A 14,302-nucleotide genomic window follows, 5' to 3' on the forward strand; every position below is an offset into this window, starting at 1 on the left:
ACCAAAATAACTGCATACTAATCCACTATAAGTATAATAATCTACTTAACCAATTCTTTATTTAAAATTTAGATTTTAATAAAGAAGAGGGGGGAGGAGGCCCTGGCCAATTTGCTCAGTGGCTAGAGCACTGGCCCAGTATGTGGATGTCCTAGGTTCAATTCCTGGCCAGGGCACACAGGAGAAGTGACCATCTCCTTCTCCACCTCTCCCCCTTCTCCCTCTCTCTTCCCATCCTGCAGCCATGGTACGATTGGAGCAAGTTGGACTCCACCTCAGGCACTGAACAACAATTTCCCAGGTGGGCAGAGCATCGCCCCCTAGTGGGATTGCCAGGTGGATCATGGTCAGGGTGTATGCAAGAGCCTATCTCTACCACCCCTCCTCTCACAGACTGAAAAAAATAAAAAATTAGATTTGGCCCTGGCCATATAGCTCAGGCGGTTAAAGCATCATCCTGACGTGCAGAGGTTGCTGGTTCAATCTCTGGACAGTACACACACAGGAACAGATCAATGTTCCTGTCTCTCTCTCCCTTCTTGCCTAGCTAAAATCAATAAATAAAAATTTTTTTAATATAAATTTATGTTTGGCCAATATTTTGTTATTTGAAATAAAATGATAAACCAGATTCAAAATGATACATCAAAACTCTCAGTCATCCTGAATAATAAACAAATTTTATGAAGTAAAAACCAAACCAAACAAAACTCTCAGTCAAAAGCACAGCCTGACTTGTGGTGGTGCAGTGGATAAAGCATCAGCCTGAAATGCTGAGGTCACCGGATCAAAACCTCGGGCTTGCTTGCTCAAGGCAAATAGAAGCAACTACTACAAGTTAATTCTTCCTAACCCCTACTTTCACTTTCACTTTCTCTCTTCCCCCCCTTTAAAAAAAAAATTGCACCTACTTCGAATAGTGAGTCAGAATCTTAAGGTTTTTATACCCAGTACCTCAATCCCTTCCAAAAAACAAAATAAAAGAAAAAAGAAAAAAAAAAATGACCAATTTCCATTAGAACCAGGAGTTATAAAAATACCCATGTGGATTCATTTTCATTCACTGGGTATTTTTAAATCTTTTTCTTTTTCTGACAGACTCACAGACAGAGATAGGAACAGATAGGGACAGACAGGCCAGAAGGGAGAGAGATGAGAAGCATCAATTCTTCACTGTGACACCTTCGTTGTTCACTGATTGCATTCTCCTATGTGCCTTGACTGGGGGGCTACAGCAGAGCAAGGGACCCCTTGCTCAAGCCAGCAACCTTAGGGTCATGTCTATGATCCCACCCTCAAGCCAGTGAACCCTCACTCAAGCTAGTGAACTCTGAGTTTCAAATCTCGGTCCTCTGCGTCCCAGTCCAATTCTCTATCCACTGCGCCAGAACCCGGTCAGGCTACTTTTAAATCTTTATCAATATTATTATACATGGGGGGGGGGGGGTTAGTTCATCTTTCTTTAATTACTGATAAAAAGTGATTTAAATATCTAGTCAGTCTTAAAAATCATTATCAAAGCCACAACATCTCTCCCCTGAGTAATATATAACTTAAAAGTTGAAAGAGGTCCTGGCTGGTTAGCTCACTGGTAGAGCGTCGGCCTGGTGTGCAGGAGTCCCTGGTTCGATTCCCGGCCAAGGCACACAGGAGAAGCGCCCATTTGCTTCTCCACCCCTCCCCCTCTCCTTCTTCTCTGTCTCTCTCTTCCCCTCCCACAGCCGAGGCTCCACTGGAGCAAAGTTGGCCCAGGCACTAAGGATGGCTCTGTGGCCTCTGCCTCAGGCACTAGAGTGGCTCTGGTCGCAACAGAGCGACGCCCCAGATGGGCAGAGCATCGCCCCGTGGTGGACGTGCCGGGTGGATCCCAGTCGGGTGCATGCAGGAGTCTGTCTGACTGCTTCCCCATTTCTGGCTTCGGAAAAATACAAAAAAAAAGTTGAAAGAGAATTGGTATGGTCCTGGCCAGATAGTTCAGTTAGAGCATCATTCCAACACAGAGATGTTGCTGGTTCAATCCTAGGTCAGGGCACACACAGGAGCAGATTGATGTTCTCATCTCTCCCACTCTCTCTCAAGTCAATGCAATAAACATTTTGAGAAAGGAGGAAAGAAAAAGAGAGAGAGAGAAAGAGAGACAGAGAGAGAGGAAAGGAGGGAGGGAGGATGGAGGGAGGGAGGGAGGGAGAGAGGGAGAATTGGTATATAGGAAGCAATAAATTTTGTTCTTTTTCAAAAAGAAAAAACAAAAATGAAGGGACAAATAATTAGTACACAGAGTAATGCTACAGATAACAAAGATCTGAGCCACAGCAATAGGTGTAACAGAAAAAAAATTATTCCTCACAGAATACAAGTCAATAGTTTTCTTCTAAATTAAAGGCTTTAAAATTCATCTTGCACACTTGAATTCTTGACTACCTACTAAATTTAGGTTATCTATGCTCAATTAGTTTAAAAATAAACCATTTTAGCTTTTTCCAAGAAATTTATGGAATAAATTTGCCACATAAGGTTTGTCACAAGAGCAGTTATTACAACAAAAAAGGAAAATAACCTAATGTTCAATAATGCAATGTCTAATGCCCAATAAAGAAACAGTTAAGTCTGGCATAATTATAATGAAATACTATGCAGCATTTTTTTTTTTTTTTTTTTTTTTATTTCTGAAGCTGGAAACAGGGAGAGACAGTCAGACAGACTCCCGCATGCGCCCGACCGGGATCCACCCGGCACGCCCACCATGGGGCGACGCTCTGCCCACCAGGGGGCGATGCTCTGCCCATCCTGGGCGTCGCCATGCTGCGACCAGAGCCACTCTAGCGCCTGGGGCGGAGGCCACAGAGCCATCCCCAGCGCCCGGGCCATCTTCGCTCCAATGGAGCCTCGGCTGCGGGAGGGGAAGAGAGAGACAGAGAGGAAGGCGCGGCGGAGGGGTGGAGAAGCAAATGGGCGCCTCTCCTGCGTGCCCTGGCCGGGAATGGAACCCGGGTCCTCCGCACGCCAGGCCGACGCTCCACCGCCGAGCCAACCGGCCAGGGCCTATGCAGCATTTTAATGTGAAAGAAATCTCACAATATGACAGTAAAAATCACTTTATAAAAAGAAGACGCATCCCTGGCCTGTGGTGGCAGAGTGGATAGAGCATCGATCTGGAATGTCAAGGTTGCCAGTTCAAAACCATGGGCTTGTCCTGTCAAGGCACACAAAACAAGCAATCAACGAATAACTAAAGTGAGGCAACTATAAGTTGATATTTCTCATTCAATCGTTCCTCTCTCTGTAAAATGAATAAGTAAAATCTTAAAAAAAAAAAAAAAGGAGAGTATGCTTATTATGGCCTGTAGTGGCAGTGGATAGTGTGTCAATCTGGAACACTAAGATCACCAGTCCAAAACCCTGGCCTTGCCAGTCAAGGCACATATGACAAGAAAGCAATGAACGGCTAATGTGAAACAACTATGAGTTTATACTTTTTGCTCCCCCATCTCTATAAGGTAAACAAAGTCTTTGATGAAATAAATCTTTGGGGATGGCGCAGTAGATATAGTGTCAAGCTGGAAAGCTGAGGTCCCAGGCTCAAAACCCTGAGGTCACCAGCATGAGCACGGGGTTGTCAGCTTGAATGTGGGTTTCTGGCTGGATTATGGGATCATCAACATGATTCCATGCTTGCTGGGTAGAGCAAGGGGTGACTGACTCAGCTGGAGCTCCCCAATCAAGGCACATATGAAATACAATCAATGAACTAAGTGACACAACTATGAGTTGATGTTCTCATCTCTCTCTCCCCTGTCCTCTCTCTGCCCCATCCTGTCTCTATTTCTCTCTTACTAAAATAAATAAAATCTTTAAAAAGAAAAGGATGCTTACTAAAAAGAAGTTCTTGAAATTATCATAAACATATAAATCCCGAAGAAGTAATGTAAAAAAGAAAGTCTAAAAACTCTTGAGGCCCTGACCAATTGGATCAGTGGTAGAGCGTTGGTCTGGCATGTGCATGTCCTGGGTTCAATTCTCAGACAGGGCACACAGAAGTGACCATTTTCTTCTGTACCCCCTTGCTCCCCTATTCCTATCCTGTAACCATAACTAGATTGGTTTGAGCAAGTTGGCCCTGGGCACTGAGGATGGCTCCAAGGCCTTGCTAAAAAATAGCTCGCTTGCCAAGCAATGGACCCAAATAGGTAGAACATCGACTCCAGACAGCACTGCCCAGTAAATCCCGGTTGGGGCGCATGTGAGAGTCTATCTCTCTGCCTCCCCACCTTTCACTTAATTAAAAAATAAATAGGCCCTGGCCGGTTGGCTCAGTGGTAGAGTGTCGGCCTGGCGTGCGGGGGACCTGGGTTCGATTCCCCGCCAGGGCACATAGGAGAAGCGCCCATTTGCTTCTCCACCACCCCCTTCCTCTCTGTCTCTCTCTTCCCCTCCCACAGCCAAGGCTCCATTGGAGCAAAGATGGCCCAGGCGCTGGGGATGGCTCCTTGGCCTCTGCCCCAGGCGCTAGAGTGGCTCTGGTCGCGGCAGAGCGACGCCCTGGAGGGGCAGAGCATCGCCCCCTGGTGGGCAGAGCTTCGCCCCTGGTGGGCATGCCGGGTGGATCACGGTCGGGCGCATGCGGGAGTCTGACTGACTGTCTCTCCCCGTTTCCAGCTTCAGAAAAATACAATAAATAAATAAATAAAATATCTAGAAATCTTCTCAACCAAACCAAAAATGAGAGTAACAGTATAAACCCTCAAAGCCTAAGAAAAAACAAAAACTGAAAAACATTCTGGAAAAACACTGTCCTGAACACTTCAAAAATGCCAATGTTCTGGCACTACGTATTTCATTTGGAGAACTATTATAAAAATGGGGAATTATAACTAAATACAATAAGTGATCTTTGGCTGTCTACTAGATTAGAAAAAGTTATAAAGATTATTATGCAATGAGGAAAATTTAAATATAAACTGTATTAATTTATAATTAAATTATAAATACAAAACTATTAATTTATTAAATATAAACTATACTGAATAAATTGTTCAATCTCAGTGTGACAATTATACTGTGGCTTTATAAGAATATTCTCAGGAGATACGCCAAGTACTATACTCAGGAGTCTAGTACAATACTGTAGTTGACTCTCAAATGAATTTATAAAACAAAAAAAATTTTTTGAGTACATACAGTGGGGGAAAAAATGCGGCAAATGCTAACAATTAGTAAATGCAAATGCCATCTACATCAACATTAAAGAGTTGTTTTAAAGGTAAAATTTCTTTTTCTAACCAAGACTGAAATGAACACATATTTCTGCTTTAAAGAAACAATTCCAGCATTATTTTTAGAGTATCAGCTAGAAAATGGTAAATATAGACTAGACCATTATATTTTGTGGCAAAAGTAGGTTTATAGTTGAATACATGCAAGACAATTTTTATGTTATTTAAGAATTATTGTATTTCCCATACAAACACCTGTAAACCTTTTACTCTGCCCCTTATTTTCATTTAAATTAACCTACAATAATCTTATTTTAATTGACTTTAGAAAGAGCAGGAGAAAGAGAAAGAAACACTGATTTCTTGCTCCACTTCTGTATTTATCAGTTGATTCTTGTATGTGCCCTGACTAGGGGATCAAACCTGCAACCTTGGCATATTTGGAAGAAGCTCTAACCAACTGTGATACCTGGCAAGGGCAATCTGAAATAATCATTAGCAAAAAAACCCCCCCCACACACAAAAAAACACAACGGGGGACCAGCTGGTTGGCTCAGCAGTAGAGTGACTGCCAGACCCGGTGTGTGGATGTCCTGGGTTCAATTCCTGGTTAGGGCATAACAGGAGATAAGACCATCTGCTTCTCCACCCCCCCTTCCCCCGCAGCCATGGCTCCTTTGGTTCCAGCGATGTGGCCCTGGTGCTGAGGATGGTTCAGTGGAGCCTCCTCCACAGGTGCTAAAAATAGCTCCATTGCCAAAAGGTCCCAGAGGGACAGAGCATCGCCCAGGGGGCTTGCTGGGTGGATCCTGACTAGGGCAGGATGTGGTTCATGCAGGAGTCTCTCTGTCCACCCTCCTCTCACATTAAAAAAATAAAATAATACATATATTTATAGAGAGAGAGAAAGAAAAACAGACTAGAGAGAGAAGAATTTAACTAGTGAGCACCTATTCCATGCAGCTCTAGGGGATGAGCATCTCTAATGGTCTAGGTGCGATTCTAATGTTTAACACTGTGGACAATGATTATCAGAGATAAAAGATTTAATTTTCCTTTCCCCCCATTTTTCTACCTCTTATAATTTTAAAACGACATAAATACAGAATTTATACCTACTTTTACATAATGTTAATCAGTATATATATCATACAAGTACATAAGCATTTTGTAATATATACAGCATTTGACAATTTAAAAAAATTTCAAGAAAAAGTTTATTACATAGGACATCTATTTTAAGAAACTAAATCCCTAGGATACCATTCCTATAAATCTCTTGGATTATCTCAGATATCTGAGATTAAGTCAGTCTATCAATAAATACTTGACTACCTAGTAAGTACCAAGAGATACCTGGGCCTGGAATACAAGGCTAAACAAAATAATCCCAAAAGTCTTCTAAGAAACAAAAATAAAAAAGTAAACAAGCCTGACCAGGCGGTGGCGCAGAGGAACATCGAACTGCGATGCAGAGGACCCGTGTTCAAGACCCCGAGGTCACCAGTTTGAGTGCGGGCTCATCTGGTTTAAGGAAAAGCCTACCAGCTTGAACCCAGGGTCGCTGGCTCCAGCAAGGGGTTACTCGGTCTGCTTAAGGCCCGCGGTCAAGGCACATATGAGAAAGCAATCAATGAACAACTAAGGTGTTGCAATGCACAACGAAAAACTAATGATTGATTGATGCTTCTCATCTCTCTCCGTTCCTGTCTGTCCCTGTCTATCCCTCTCTCTGACTCACTCTCTGTCTCTGTAAAAAATAAATAAATAAATAAATTTAAAAAAGTAAACAAATAATCATTTAAAAAGCTATCAGAAAGAATAACAAAGCCCCGTTTCAAAACAGCAGTTAGGAAATTCTCTCCATGAAGTGATACTTCAGCTGAAATTCACTAATCAAACAGCAGGAAAAAGAGCATCCTGAGTTCCATGAGATGGTTTAACAACAAAATTCCTGAGCAGAGTCTACAGAAAGAATATACCACTCTACCTGTAGCAAAATATAAAAAGCAAGGATTTAGCCTAAGACTAAACTTCACCATTTATTAGCTGTGCAATCTTAAGCAAATTACTGTACCTAACATCTCTGAACGAACATCGGTAAAATGGGACAAATTATAACCAGTGCTGTGGAAATCCAAGAGATCAAGATTATGAAATACCTGACATAATAAAATACCAAGGTCTTCAGGTTACTACACAGTTCCATTCCTAATAAAGTGACATAACCTGAATTTTGGTGTAAGTCAAAACAGACCCTAACCTAAGTCACTTACCTATCCTAACACAGTTGTAAAATCATAATTTAGAACACAAAAAACAACTAAGCCACAGATAAAGGAAAAGGACATAAATATACTGCACTGTATACTGTAGTATAAAAAAATACAGCACTAATGGCATAAGCAGAAACACTCATGTCTCAACTTTCTAAAGTTTTTATGGGAGTGTCATAAACGCAAAATGTCGTATGTAGAGACTGTCATAACCCAAGGATCCTCTATATTCAACACCTTGCCCATTCCTTTAAGACTGTTTTAAGGTCCTGGTTGGGTACCTCAGTTGTTCAAGAGTCATCCCAATAAGTCAAGTTGTGGGTTCAATACCCAGTCAGAGTACATAAAAGAAACAGCCAATGAATGCATAAATAAGTGGAACAACAAAGAGATGTTTCTCTCTCTCTCTCCTATCCTAGCACAAAAAGGCACAACCCTGGTTAGCTTCTGAGATCAGATGAGACGGGGCGCATTCAGGGTGGTATGGCCATAGACTCCCTTCCTCTCTCTCTAAAGTTAATTTTTAAACTCTTTTTTTAGGTGAGAGGACGTGAGATCAAGAGACAAACTCCCACATGCTCCCTAACAGGGATCTACCCAGCAACCCAACTGAGGCAGATCCTCAAATCAACCAAGCTATCCTCAAGTGCCAGGACAGACATTCAGACCAATCAAGGCACTGGCTGCGAGAGGGGAAGAGGGGGAGAAGAAAGCCTGACCTGTGGTGGCACAGTGGGTAAAGAGTTGACCTGGAATGCTGAGGTTGCTTGTTCAAAGACCTGGGCTTGCCAGGTCAAGTCACAGACCAGAAGCAACTACTTTGAATTGATGCTTCCTGCTCCTCCCCCACCACCTTTCTTTCTCCTCTATCTAAAATCAATAAATAAAATATTTTTTTAAAAAAGAGGGAGAGCAGAGAAGGAAGGTAGGTAAGAAAAAAAAAAAAAAAAAAAAAAAAAAAGAGGGAGAGAAGGGGGAAAGAGAGGGCTAGAGAAGCCAATGGTTGCTTCTCATGTGTGTCCTGACCAGGAATCAAACCCAGGACATACATCTGCATGTCAGGCTAACACTCTAAGCCAAATGGCCAGGGCCTAAAATTTTTTTTTTTAATTAAAAATAGTATTTTATGCCTGACCAGCAGTGGTGCAGTGGATGAAGCGTCGTCCTGGAATGCTGAGGTTGCCAGTTCAAAACCCTGCACTTGTCACGGCACATATGGAAGTTGATGCTTCCTGCTCCTCCCCTCTCTTTCTCTCTCTCTCTCTCTCTCTCTCTCTCTGTCTCTCCTCTCTAAAATGAATAAATAAAATTAAAAGTCAATAAATTAAATCTTTAAAAAATAGTATTTTATGTAAATATAGAGATATACCACATTCATGGATTGAAAAAAGTCAATTACTATGAAGATGTCAGTTTTCCCCAAGAGAGCTACAGACTCAATGCAAATCTAATCAAAAGCGCAGCATCATATTTTTTAAATTGACAAGCTGATTTTAAAATCAGAAAGGTTACAAAATGAAACAATAATAACCAGGACAATTTGAAAAAAATAATACTGTAATGTTGGATGAAACTACCTGATTTCAAAGTTTAGGCTAAAGAAAAAGAACAGTATGGGTATAACAGACATAATAATCAACGAAACAGAAATGAGTGCAGATTTTTTCCCCAGGCTTTTGATAAAGGTAACAAAAAAGATCATAATCTTTTTAATTAATAGTGCTGGAACAATTGGATGTTCATATAAAAAAAAGGAATTGATACCTTGTATTATACTCCAAATGGATCACAGGTATAAATAAGAATATAAAATTTCTTGCCCGACCTGTGGTGGCACAGTGGATAAAGTGTTGACCTGGAACACTGAGGTTGCTGGTTCAAAACCCTGGGCTTGCCTGGTCAAGGCACATATGGGAGTTGATGCTTCCTGCTCCTCCCCCCTTCTCTTTCTCCTCTCCTCCCTAAAAGGAATAAATAAAAACCTAAAAAAAAGGTTAAATAAAAAATTTCTCAAGAAAAAACAAGAAATGCTTTATTACCTTAGGAAAGGCAATGATTTCACACAAGGCTACAAAAAAGCGCAAAACTATAAATGAAAAAATTGGTGAGACTTTAGGAATTATACAAATTTATGCTCTTGTAGAACACTGTAAAGAAAACTAAGCCAGCCTGACCAGTGGTGGTGCAGGTGATAGAGCCTCAACCTGGAACAGAGGCTTGCCTGGTCAAGGCACATATGAGAAACAATCAATGAACTGAAGTGAAGCAACTACAACCTCTGTCTCTCTCTAAAATCAATAAATGAAATCTTCAAAAAATAATAAAAAATTTTAAAAATTAAATTAAATTAAAAAGCCACAGGCTGGGAGAAACAATCATAATATACACCTATATCCAAACTTGTTAATGCAGTAAGACAAACCACCCAATTAAAAAAGTTACACATGCCCTGACCGGATAGCTCAGAGCATCATTCAGAAGCACAGAGGTTACGGGTTTAATTCCTGGTCAGGGTACATACAAGAACAGATCAATGTTCCTCTGTCTCTCTTACTCCTTCTCACTAAAATTAATTAAAAAATTAAAAAGGTAAAAATGTCCAACACATTTCACAAAAGATATTTTAAAAAGCTAAAAAAAGCACATGAAAAGATGTTCATCACGAGTTGTTAGGAATATAAAATTTAAGCCACAATGAGACACACCTACACTCAGATAATCCAAAAACTCAAAATTATCAAATGTAGGTAAGAGTATGAAGCAACTAGAACTTTCCCAATGCCCTGGCCAAATAGTTTGGTTGGTTAGAACATTGTCCTAATATGCAAAGATTGCGGTTCAGTCCCCAGTTAGGGCACGTATAAGAAGAAATCAACATCTCAGCCTAAAATCAAACAATATATTTAAAAAAAAAATTTTTTTACCCACTCATTGATGGTGGGAGCATTAAATGGCTCAAGAATTTTGGAAGAGTTTGACAGGTTTTTTTGTTTTTTTTTTTAGATTTTATTTATTCATTATAGAGAGGGGGGGAGAGAGAGAGAGAGAAGGGGGGAGGAGCAGGAAGCATCAACTCCCATATGTGCCTCGACCAGGCAAGCCCAGGATTTTGAACTGGCAACCTCAGAGTTTCCTGGTTGACACTTTATCCATGGCGCCACCACAGGTCAGGTGAGTCTGGCAGTTTTTAATAAAGTTGAATATACAGCCATTTATTCCTATCACCCAGGCTACATGAAAGCATAATATTCACAAGAAGCCTTGTACAGAAATGTTCATCATAGCTTTATTCACAATGGCTGATAGTTGGAGGTATCTCAAATGTCCACCCACATAGGTCACTGAACAAACTCTAGTTATGACCATATGATGGAATACAACTCAGCCATAAAAATGAACAAAATACAAATGAAATTATATGAATGAAATCTCATAAACATTATGCTACGCAAAATATATCAGACAGAAGAGTATGTACATACTATATATGATTTATGTGAAATATTAGAAAAGATAAAACTAATTTATAGTAACAGATCAACAGCTGCGTAGTACAGGGATAAGGTATCGGAAATAAATGCAAAATGGCACAAGGGAACTTCTGTTGGATGATGGAAATGTTCTTTACCTTGATTATGGTGATACATTGTGTGAATACACGTATATTTGTTAAAACTAGTCAAGTTAAAATTGTGTGTGTTATAATGCATGTAAATTATACCTCAATTAAGTTGATTAAAATGTCACTCACTCATTCATTATTTAAATACAGACACCTTGTTTTATTGCATTGCACAGATACTGTGTTGTTTATAAATTGAAAGTGTTAGTAATCCTGTGTTGCAGTCTATCACTGCCATATTTTCCAACAGTATTCGCTCTTTTTAGCAGTAAAGTATTTTTTAATTAGAATATGTACTTTTATAAAGACATAATGCTATTGTACACTTAATAGACTACAATACAGTATAAACATAACTTTTACATGCACTAGGAAACCAAAAAAATTCATGTGACTTGCTTTATCACATTTGCTTTATTGCAGAGGTCCAGAATTTAACACACTCAATATCCTATATTCCTTTTTTGCTTTGCATATAACAGACATTTGGTAAGTTTAAGGAAAAAAAATCATAATACAAAACATTCCTGAGATTCAAATATGAATCAATACACTTAGTAGGAAGAAAGTACGACCCTGATTCGTAAAGATAAACAAAAATTTCTTTCTGTCACTGAGTAATTTACTCAGCACCTACTTACCATATGCCAAGATGGTATGAACTACAAGGAGAGACAGAAATACAAAACAGAGAGAAACCCATATGTAACTGCCTAGAATAATGACAAGATGTTTAAACTTACGTTGTTAGCAAGAACGCCCCATCACCACATCTTTCCAGAGCCTTTCGTGCAGGAGGTTTTGCTGCAAATTCTACAAAACCTTTTCCTGTAGCTCTACCGCGATCATCCACAACCACAACGGCTTTCTCTACTGGACCAAACTGGGAAAATGCTTGCTCCAGAAGCTCATTGGAAACAACTGGAGAAAGGTTCTTGACAGTTAGGGCTGCTCCATGTGTAGCAAAACGAATTCGGAGGGGTCTGCTCTTCAATATGGTGCCATCCAGCTCTGCTTTTGCAATTTCAGCCAATGTTCTGGATTCCTTTTTAGGAGGAAAAATCACTTTTTAAAAATAACAGCAACATAAAAATTTAAAATAGTGGGGGTTTTCTAGGTAGACTAGCTGGGCAGCTTTTGGAAATGACTAATAGAATCATTTTTTTTTCGTGTCTTTCAATTTTGGTATCACATGCATTTTATTAATTATTCAAAGGTAAGTAATTTTAAACATTCTAAGTAGAAAGTCCCAACTCTAATACCCTATTAAAAGCCATCACTTAGCCTGACCAGGCGGTGGTGCATAGAGCATCGGACTGGGTCGCAGAGTATTCACATTTGAAACCTTGAGGCTATAGCCGGCTTGAGCTCGGGCTCATCCAGTTGAGCAAGGGGTCACTTGCTCTGCTGTTGCTCCCTGGTCAAGGCACATATAAGAAAGCAATCAGGACCCGGGTTCGATTCCCGGCCAGGGCACACAGGAGAAGCGCCCATTTGCTTCTCCACCCCTCCGCCGCGCTTTCCTCTCTGTCTCTCTCTTCCCCTCCCGCAGCCAAGGCTCCACTGGAGCAAAGATGGCCCGGGCGCTGGGGATGGCTCTGTGGCCTCTGCCTCAGGCGCTAGAGTGGCTCTGGTCGCAACATGGCGACGCCCAGGATGGGCAGAGCATCGCCCCCTGGTGGGCAGAGCTTCGCCCCATGGTGGGTGTGCCGGGTGGATCCCGGTCGGGCGCATGCGGGAGTCTGTCTGACTGTCTCTCCCTGTTTCCAGCTTCAGAAAAATGAAGAAGAGAAAAAAAAAAAAAAAAGAAAGCAATCAGTGAACAACTAAGGTGCCACAACAAAGAATTAATGCTTCTCATCTCTCTCCCTTCCTGTCTGTCCCAATCTGTCCCTCTCTGTCACCAAAAAAGAAAAAAAGGAAAAAGCCATCACTTAGCCTGACTGGTAGTGGAGCAGTGGACAGAGCACCAATTTGGGACACTGAGGTTCCAGGTTCAAAACCCAGAGGTTTCTGCCTTGAGCACAGGTTCATCCTGCTTGAGCACAAGCTCACCAGCTTGAGAGCAGGATCATCAACATGACCCCAAGGTCGCTAGCTTGAGCAAGGGGTCACTGGCTTGGCTGAAGTCCCCAGACCCAAGGCACATAGGAGAAGCAAACAATGAACAACTAAAGTGGACCAACAGGCCCTGGCCGGTTGGCTCAGCGGTAGAGCGTTGGCCTAGCGTGCGGAGGACCCGGGTTCGATTCCCGGCCAGGGCACACAGGAGAAGCGCCCATTTGCTTCTCCACCCCTCCACCGCGCTTTCCTCTCTGTCTCTCTCGTCCCCTCCCGCAGCCAAGGCTCCATTGGAGCAAAGATGGCCCGGGCGCTGGGGATGGCTCTGTGGCCTCTGCCCCAGGCGCTAGAGTGGCTCTGGTCGCAACATGGCGAAGCCCAGGATGGGCAGAGCATCGCCCCCTGGTGGGCAGAGCGTCGCCCCTGGTGGGCGTGCCGGAGTCTGTCTGACTGTCTCTCCCTGTTTCCAGCTTCAGAAAAATGAAAAAAAAAAAAAAAAAAAAAAAAATTAAGTGGACCAACAGCCCTGGCCGGTTGGCTCAGTGGTAAAGCGTCGGCCTGGCGTGCGGGGGACCCGGGTTCGATTCCCGGCCAGGGCACATAGGCGAAGCGCCCATTTGCTTCTCCACCCCTCCCCTCCTTCCTCTCTGTCTCTCTCTTCCCCTCCCACAGCCAAGGCTCCATTGGAGCAAAGATGGCCCGGGCGTTGGGGATGGCTCCTTGGCCTCTGCCCCAGGCGCTAGAGTGGCTCTGGTCGCGGCAGAGCGACGCCCCGGAGGGGCAGAGCATCGCCCCCTGGTGGGCAGAGCTTCGCCCCTGGTGGGCGTGCGGGTGGATCCCGGTAGGGCGCATGCGGGAGTCTATCTGTCTCTCCCCGTTTCCAGCTTCAGAAAAAAACAAAACAAAACAAAAAAAACAAACAAAAAAACAAAAAGTAAAGTGGGCCAACAATTGATGCTATTCTCTCTCTCTTCCTGTCTCGCTCAAAAAATTTTTAATTAAATTTTTTTATTTAAAAGCCATCCCTTAGATTATCTGCTCATAAATCACAAACTACTAAATATTCTAAGCAGTATCTTTTTAAAAATCTCCTACATATATTAAAAGAAATACATAATTACTTTTGAGAC

At 42.0% G+C, this 14,302-nt stretch overlaps 1 protein-coding gene across 1 annotated transcript in view; it reads right to left on the reverse strand.

The window, feature by feature from the left end:
* Positions 1-14,302, reverse strand: part of PSPC1 (paraspeckle component 1) — a 90,993-nt gene that overhangs the window by 66,233 nt on the left and 10,458 nt on the right. The window contains exon 2 of the mRNA XM_066258272.1: positions 11,855-12,156. Coding sequence (XP_066114369.1) covers positions 11,855-12,156 — 302 coding nt within the window. The remainder of the gene's footprint in view (positions 1-11,854; positions 12,157-14,302) is intronic.

Source organism: Saccopteryx bilineata, chromosome 2 (genome assembly GCF_036850765.1).
Source record: "Saccopteryx bilineata isolate mSacBil1 chromosome 2, mSacBil1_pri_phased_curated, whole genome shotgun sequence".
Lineage (NCBI taxonomy): Eukaryota > Metazoa > Chordata > Mammalia > Chiroptera > Emballonuridae > Saccopteryx > Saccopteryx bilineata.